Here is an 8,700-nt window from a genome sequence, read left to right on the forward strand (position 1 = left end):
GTGCAACATCCGTGGACAAGCTCACGGCCGACAGGAGCAGGTCGGCGGCAGCCCGAGACCCTGCGGAGGCCTACCGCGGCAGCTGGACCGCCGGAGGGGCCGAATCCCGCGCCGGCTGCCTCCCGATTCGGCGGTGTCCGGGCGGCGGCGGGGAGGTGAGGGGGGCGACGGCGAGGATGTGGGGTGGTGACGCAGGCGACGACGAGGTTTTGGGCGGTCGCGACGGCGGATTCTGGCCGGCGGGTCACGGGCGGTGGCTGGTTTTGGACCAGATGCATCTCGTGATGCATATTTGCATCGCAAGATGTTGGATTTTACATTACGAGGAGGCCGCGGTCCAAATTTTGTTTGCATATAAACCGTCTGTTAGAACAGCGTTTTTTGCCCCAGACGGTCGAAAAGTTAGGTATTTTTACATTTGGACCGTCCATTGAAGATGCTCTTACTTCGCCCGAAAGCGACTTTGCACCACTCAAGCAAGAGACTTGTTACTGTTCATGGGCAATCTGCCCCTTAACCAGATAGTACAAAATAAGGTTCCCAAACAACAAACAAATGGCGTGTTATGTAAAAAATACAATATTTGAACTCGAAAGCCTATTGATACTAATGCACGGGTCCTTCCCCACACCAGGAGGGGTCACACTACAATTCTACAAACTCGGGATCTACAAGAGCAACGCGGAACAATCTGACGGAGCAAATACTGACAGTTACGTGGCCGGCTTCACAGATTCAGTGGTAACTGGTAACTATGCAGCAGGGTTGGTGCCGAGAGGTCAGAATCGAGGCGCATTTCGTCGGTGAATCATCGTGTTCCTAGCAGTTTTGTCTGGGTTAAGCTGAGTACTCACAGTTGTCAGGACGACTTTGTTCTCTTGTGCTGGGATTGGCCCTGGAGGCACAGCCTGAAACGCTGGGTTAAGCTCTCCCCCATATCATGCCTCTCCTGGTTAAGCCTCTTCCATAGAGATCTGTTCTTCCTCTCCTTTGGTATGGTGAGTGGTTTCCGTCGTATCCGTCTCAACGGTGTTGCCAGAGCTCTTAGTGTCAAGCTCTGCAGTTTGGGAACAAATGAGGAGATCTGAACTGTGAGAAGTTGTGCTCTTGGGAATAAAATTTTGTCAATACTCTACAAAATTTTGCCAGCTTAGTATTGAGCCGATCATAAGCTTTCCCTTAAAGGTTTGTAAAGAAAATCTGTATGCTAGTAAACCCTTGTCAAGTTGGCATATATATATTATGATGTGCCTCCTTGATATTTAGTTTACAGCAATTATGTGTGTCTGAAAGACATGTAAATTGAAAAATACATGTACCTTATGCTTATGATCGGAAACCCTGGGACGCTCGCCGGAGGATGATACATCACTCGCTGCGCCCAAGGAAGAACATCTTCCCCAGCTCTCTCGGTTTGAACTTGTGTATGAGCAGCACTCCTCATTTTGCCTGTTCGCCTTATCCTAAAATGGAATATAACCTCTCGTCAGTAAGATTACAAGATCCTTTCTCAGAAAGTAGTCTAAATGTAGGAAACCAATGAAATTTGTCATCATCCTTGTATAGTGACACAAGAAATTTAGTATCACAGAGATGGGCGGGCTGCATCATGTCATATGCAGTGATAGATTTTTTATAGAGTGCAGTGCTGCCTTTAACAGTGGCAAAACAATCAACCAGCTTGAAATAAAACAAAGCCTCGTCAAATTTTACCTGTGTATGAGACTCTGCAGTGTTCTCTTCCATTTCAGTGAGGTTATGATTTTCGTCCAAAAGGAAATCCTGCATTCAAATGAGGATATATCACCTCAGATTTCTGGTGCAAGAGGCTAATCTACCACTGATGGTCTGGTCAACTTACCAAGTCACTGTCATTTTTAACGGACAGTTGATTTACCCTCTCCGTCAGCAATTCAACTACTGATTTTGTCGCTGAAACAATGAAATAAGAGTGAGTGAACAGCAAGAGGTGACTCGTGAGTACCAGCAGCTACTAAGGGGGCTGGGCCGCACCATTGGTGAAACTAGCTGCAGCTGCGGATGAACTTCCTGCATCAGTACCAGCAGCCCTTAGACCATTTATGATCTCATACAGTAAGCTCTGAAAAAGTCAAGTTAATTGACAGGTAATTTCCTTGGGAAGGTTTCAGGGTTCCCATAACAGCAAGCAGAAGGTCTGATGTAGGATTTAATAGGAGTGAAGAGAAAAATTACCTCATTAGTTCCAGCCCCACGGTTATAGTACTTCTCTAGCTTATTTGAGCATGCAGACGGAAATTGAGGTGGATTCAGAACATTATAGAAGAATATTGAAACGGAATCATAATAAAACTGGGGCCTAGCAGAGTTGTGATCGCCATCAAATTTGATTAAATTTTTATCACCCTGCAGAGACATACAAATATATGAATAAAATATGCGCAGTAGGATCGATCACCACAAATTATTACTTTTGATCAGCCAATGTAAAGCAAGCACGATACCGCATACGCCTGATGAATACGATCAGTGTGATGGGACTGAATAAACACGTCACTCGATGCATGTCCAAATAATGCCGGAATAAACGTCTTGGGGGCAAACTGGTGAAGAAAAAGGGTAAAGCTTGTCATTCATCCAGAAAAAAGGTGGTAATAAAACAAATAAATCTAATTCAGTATAACAAGAAATCACAATGAGTCAACTAATTCTATGTAAAAAAAATGTTACGAATAAAACTGAAAGAGTACTCCTAGTGGCTTAATGTCAGTGATCACAGCTAAGACAACTATGCCATCTCCAACTAAGGTCGGCAGGTATATATTGGGTGAAAATGTGTTCACTTCACCATCGTAGGAACTACTTCCTCTGTCCCATAATATAAGAACGTTTTTGACACTAGTGTAGTTTAAAAAACGTTCTTATATTATGGGACGGAGGGAGTAGTAGACTAGCAATTCTGTCGTAGCTGTAACTTGAAGAGGTTCCCACGCTCAGAATCACTGCCTGAATCTAGGGACAGTTTTCCAATGCAACTAGCTAATTGATTTTGACAGTCTTAAGCAGGTGATGGCGTCCTGCATGTAACTAACTAATACATTCGTGATTAGTTCAGCAGGTACTGCCACTGAGAAGCTATTTCACTTGTCTCCCATATATTCACAATAATTATGTGTGATACAGAGTCACAACCTTCCATGATAAGCGTTCGAAGTGGATTCTTTGCTAAATGATCCGCTAGTACACAAGAGTCCATTCCCAAAAAAAATGGAAACATTCAAAAATTTACGAGTTGCGATAGGGAAGAAGATGAAAAGGATAACAAGGAAAGCCAGCAGGTGACTCTTGGCTTGCACCCAAGAGGACAACATCAGACAGGTTGGCACTTATGCATATTTTTTCTTGCTGCTATTTTTTGGTTGAAGAAGCATGTAACGGTGTAGCTGTACTATGGATGCAATTAAATGCTTGGTTAAATAATACAACTGATCCTATCGATGAGAACATCAAGAAAGTAGAAGTGTTTTGGTAAAAGATGTGAAAAATACAACAGTCTACCCAATCGAAGAAGACAAACCAAACATTGTAAGGAACACTTAGAAAAGCCCAACAAAAGGTTATATATTTGTCTGTTTTAGTGTATTTAGTGCAAATCTAAGAGGTGTATGTCAGTGGGCAGTTTGCGACCTTCACTGAGACATGGACAGGGCTCACGAAACGTGCAAGGAAATAAAGTAGTTGCTTCACACTTGTCTACTAGCGGATAGATTATGGAACCAGCCTACCAGACTAGGAGCTACAAAAGGTCAAGAACATGATAAAAAGGAATGATACATCTAGAGGCAGATTGCGAAAGAAACTCATCCACCAAGTAACAAAGCTGCAAAAGAAAAAGAAGAAAGGAAAAACCATAGAGGGCTCATCTTTGGTAGTCTCACATGATGGTTCAACTTTGCTGTGAAATGCAGGCCTTTCGAACTTGAATAATAAATACGATGCATACGTGACAGAAGTTTAGAGCAGCACATGCAAGATAGAAGAGGTAATAACAAAGAACTATTAATGACCGGCACTACCCTCTGAAAATTATTCAAAGAAGTGGTGTCAGCCATTAAGAGTTCTTAGTCCTTTGCAATCGCCCATTCTCCCCTTGCATGTGCTGCTTCAAGACATTCCATCTACTCCCGTAATAAAGTATCATCATGTGACAGACTACCAAATAATGGTCATTTGTGATTCTTCCTCCTTTTTGCCTTTTTGCCTTTTAGCCCTTGGTTCCTGGTGGATAAGTTTCTTCTACGAGCTGCATCTGCACCGCATCACCTTGACCTCTGTGTACTTCATAGTCCACTTAGGCAGATACCTCCCAACCAGAAGTGTGAAGAATAAAGAATTGGTTTCATTCCTTCTTGTAAATTTATGAACTCTGTACATGAGCTGATTGTCAACTACCCAGTAACATACACCTTTTGGCTACAGAAAATGACACTCGAACATGCAAGCTTTTCGTTGGTCTTTACCCATATTCCTTTGAAAATTTTCTTAGTTCCCTTTGATTGATCAGTTGTTTTGTTGTTGTTGTATTCATTCAGTAAACATTGGTCCAGAATATTTCCACATTCTTGTTGCTCCCGTCCATAGGATCAATCGAATTACTTAAGCTAGCACTTCTCTGCATTTTAGCTACATCTACATGTTTCTTAAACCAAGCAATACAAAAAAGGTGGAAACCAATTCAATGTTGTCATCTTGGGTCCAAGACAGGCATTGTACCCACAGCAGATCCGTGGTACGTGTTTCTTGCAATGGACTTTGGGAGACCAAGTTACCATGGCATTGCCAGAGAAACCTGCTGGGAAACGAGTCTAACTGCTAGGCTCATAACATAAGAATTACCCAGTTGCATAAAACAGTATCCAGTTTTACATGCACAATTGCTTGCTTACAAAACCGCAATTTTCCCTGGAGAGATATTTCATGTGTGGAAACCACTTGAAGCATCGGCCCAATATTCAAGCTGCGACTCATGTAACTGCTAGAATTGGGTCAACGGTGGCAAAGTGTAGCCGTTTTTTCCCCAAGAACCCAATACATTCCACCTTCCACATGCAATAAGTATACAACAAAACGTTCTTTTTGCATTACAATCCTTTGGAGACATATAAGCATAAATAGGCTAAGCTATTCCTTTCTAACTGTACTCTGTTGCATAGTTCATATCTGGTGCACATTAGTACATTACTAATTACCGATATGGAACATCATATTGTTGCAACGGGAACAAACACTTGCTATCACTTTTCATTAGTTATTAGCAAGAAGAATATACTGTTTTAGAAGGCAAACCTGAACAACATTAAGATCCATTATGTCAAATTTAGCTCTTCTTTGAATGACACGGCGCATGTAGTGTACAGCCATCTTAACCTGAAAACACATAGAACATGAGCGGTAGTAAAATGTTCATGTTATGTATTGCCTGCAAGTAAGTTAGTACACAAATTCATCTATAGCTTATTCGAAGTTTGCTTCCCTAGCAACTTAGATTTAAGAATAGAGATGGCATAGGATACACTAGGGCCATGCAAACCAAACCAACAAGTGCTGGAAGACTTCTAGAATTGGAAATTTTCATTGTAAGGTTCGTATTTTTCCTGGACGTAAACACGGTACATTTCTTTTCGCACATACAACACTTTTTGTGATACATACAGCAGATAGTTTGAGCACAGCTACAATGACACTTTTGCATAATAAATCACCAATTAGCATGTAAACTATGTTTCGTCAAAGTCTACGTTTTATCAACTACAGAAAGTGCACTTCTCTTAAAATCAGCTCAATCATAACGGTGAAGCAAAATATTATGCAGAGATAAGCATACCGTGAACTTTGGAACTCTGATTTTGTAAACATCAACAAGCTCTAGCATTAGCTCATACAAGTTAGAGAAAGCACTGTCCAAAACCATGCCAGCAATTGAGGGGTCTTCTGCTCCATACAGCAGGCTGCATCAAAGTTTGGACAAAGTGATGAACTATCAAAATACAATTCCACGCATTAAAACCTAAATCTTTAAGATATTTTGAGGACAAAAGCACCGCCAAATATCAGGATATTTCAATAATACAGAGAAACTCTTAAGGTACATAAATTTATTATGTTGTACTATCTGAACACTTACAAAAGACAATATAGCATTAAGAGAAATAGGACACTGAAATTTGCGAAATAGTAGAAAGCGCAAACACTGTAACCAAAATACCTTGTAACAGCACCCATCGAACGCCCCCAAAGACCTATGCAAGAGACTTCCTTATTCTTCCGCAAAAAGGACACCACGGACTTGAGATCCTGTTTCTGATAGTTGTATCCTTTTTCAGAACAGTGCAATTACTAAATTATAAAAATGTTGTTTGAAATAAATAGTGAATATGCACCTCGTGCCAACCAAGGCTGACATACTCTCCCCCTGATAGCCCTGATCCAGCGAAATCAAGTGCAAAAAGTGTAATGTTTGAAGGCAAAAGTATGACAGCAGCTTCGTTTGCATCTGCTCTGCACCCACTGCATTAGGTTTAAAGAAACAATCAATTGGCCAGCATTATTGGTGATTAATTAAGGTATGCACCAAATGTGAAAAGAAACAGATGCCATGATTAATGCCGATAAATCACTATGTGTTAATTGTTAAATGGTACTCCCTCCGTTCCAAATTACTTGTCGTGGATACCTATATAACATGTATAGGATAAAGAGAACCCATGAGCGAGAAACCACGAATACCTATTCCCATGGCAGTAGATCACACATGGAAGGGCAGTGTTTTCTGGGATGACGGCAGGAACATAGTGGCTGCATTTTAAGGTCTGGTTTCTTTCATTGGAAAGCTGCCACAACATACAGGTACAAGAATAAGTCCAATATACAATAATTTGATAATCAGCATAAAGTCTTTTCATTGGCAAATGGAACACAGCAAAAAGCCTCAATAACTGCTCCCCTTACTTGCCTCCAAATCTATTCGTTTGTACTTTCTTCCTGCAAGAGTAAACTCTGGCTCCCATAAATACTGATCTGGGTTGTACTCTGCACTGTAAATATACATCTAGTTAACCAGCTGACAGCAGTACACACACACACACAGAGGATATCACTTTATGAATACCAAAGTTCTGGGAGCTTTGACTTCCACTTTCATACGTCTTAAGAAAAGGCATAAATTAAATTTAAGAGAAGCGCGGCTGAGTTGAAACTACACGTGTTAAAAGAATGCAAAAGTTTGTTGCAGTTACAGTTTAGTCTCTAAGATCAGTTTAACTTTGCGTCTTTGCCACTGCAGAACTAGTGATTAAGAAGTGCTACTTGTCCACCTCGAAAACTAGTAGACGATGCTCAATACTAGCAAGGCTTCACCAACAAGGTTTGGCTCCTACGCTTGCTTAACCTTTTGTACTTTGAACACAGAACCTACACCGTGTCGAGTTAGGGCTTACAGTTCGAGCATTGGTAACATTACTATGAGATGCCAAAAACTACTGCAATTTCCCACGAGCTTGGATAATGCCTTGATGGGGGAATCACAGTACACTCGTACTTACAGGGCAAAGTATGACCATCTAAAGCACCTAGCTATCATTATATTATGACAACAAAAGTCAAAAGTAGCACGTTCGACCTAGTGCAGCTGAAACTTGGCAAAGCAGTGAGAATAAAGCCAGCAAGGCGGTTGGTTACCGTGGCGGGCGGATGACGAAGTTAACGAACTGCTCGATCATGGCGCCGCGAGAGCTCCCCGACCACAGACGCAGAGGCGGCGGCGCAGGCTTCTGGCTCTCATGTACCGCGGCCGCCCACCAGCTTCCCCGCGCACCAACCTACCTCCACCAACCCGCGGAAATCAACTCGAGCCGAGTCCAACCGGGAGCCAGCCCCCTCAAATTCCCAGCGCGCAGGCACGGATCTGCGCCGACCGCGGCGGCAGCTCGCGGCGCCGCCGAGCCTGCCCCGCCGGATCCGGCGAGCCGGAGCTCGAAATGCCCGCCGCGAGCCGCGAGGCCCGGCAGGCGGCGTGGCCAGGCGGGGTTTCGCGGGGCGCCGGCGACGGGGACGGGGAGCGAGTGGGGCCGGGTCGCTGCGGCGGGGGATCGGACGGACGGACGGAGTTGGGAGGGATGGGCCGCGTGGGAAATGTGAACGTTAAAGAGGAGGATGTGACGAGGAAAAAAATATAAAACTGGGTTTAAAATGGGGGTTTGCTTTGCTGCTGTTTATTCGCGCTTTTGTACTTTAGCCCCCGAGGTTTTCCGGGGCGCATGTGGGGCGGCACATGCGCCGTGCATGGGCGTGGCAGCGGTGCGGCCCGAAAGGCGGTGGCAGTTGTGCGCTGATTGGGTCTGCTTTTGCATGACCCATGTACCGGCACTGCTTCTCTTTTCCGGTTAGGGTGTAAATCCGAGTTGTAAAGAGATGGATATATAGCTCTGCAAAAAAAAAGATGGATATATAGTATTTTCTCCGTCTCAAAATAAGTGTTTCAAACTTAGTATAATTTTATACTAAAGTTAATATAAAGTTAAGACACTTATTTTAAAACGTAGGGAGTAGTCGTGATTCGTGAAGCAAGGAGGGAGCAATTTTGTGGAGCCACCCTGAACAGAATAATGACTAGGCCTTCTTCTTCGCCTCTCACTTGTGTTAGGGCATGTGCAATAGTTTTAC

At 43.2% G+C, this 8,700-nt stretch overlaps 1 protein-coding gene across 1 annotated transcript; it reads right to left on the minus strand.

The window, feature by feature from the left end:
* Positions 1-472: 472 nt before the first annotated feature.
* On the minus strand, positions 473-8,036 carry LOC119329295. Its single transcript, XM_037602312.1, has 14 exons — positions 7,717-8,036; positions 6,992-7,073; positions 6,766-6,869; positions 6,420-6,546; positions 6,245-6,339; positions 5,864-5,987; positions 5,326-5,406; positions 2,484-2,582; positions 2,215-2,385; positions 2,014-2,101; positions 1,862-1,932; positions 1,714-1,782; positions 1,320-1,463; positions 473-1,057 (listed from the first exon to the last, which is right to left on the minus strand). The coding sequence occupies exons 1-14, from the start codon at positions 7,755-7,757 to the stop codon at positions 860-862; spliced, it is 1,494 nt and encodes a 497-aa protein (XP_037458209.1). The 5' UTR covers positions 7,758-8,036; the 3' UTR covers positions 473-859.
* Positions 8,037-8,700: the final 664 nt, after the last annotated feature.

The sequence above is a fragment of the Triticum dicoccoides genome, chromosome 7A (genome assembly GCF_002162155.2).
Source record: "Triticum dicoccoides isolate Atlit2015 ecotype Zavitan chromosome 7A, WEW_v2.0, whole genome shotgun sequence".
Taxonomy (NCBI): domain Eukaryota; kingdom Viridiplantae; phylum Streptophyta; class Magnoliopsida; order Poales; family Poaceae; genus Triticum; species Triticum dicoccoides.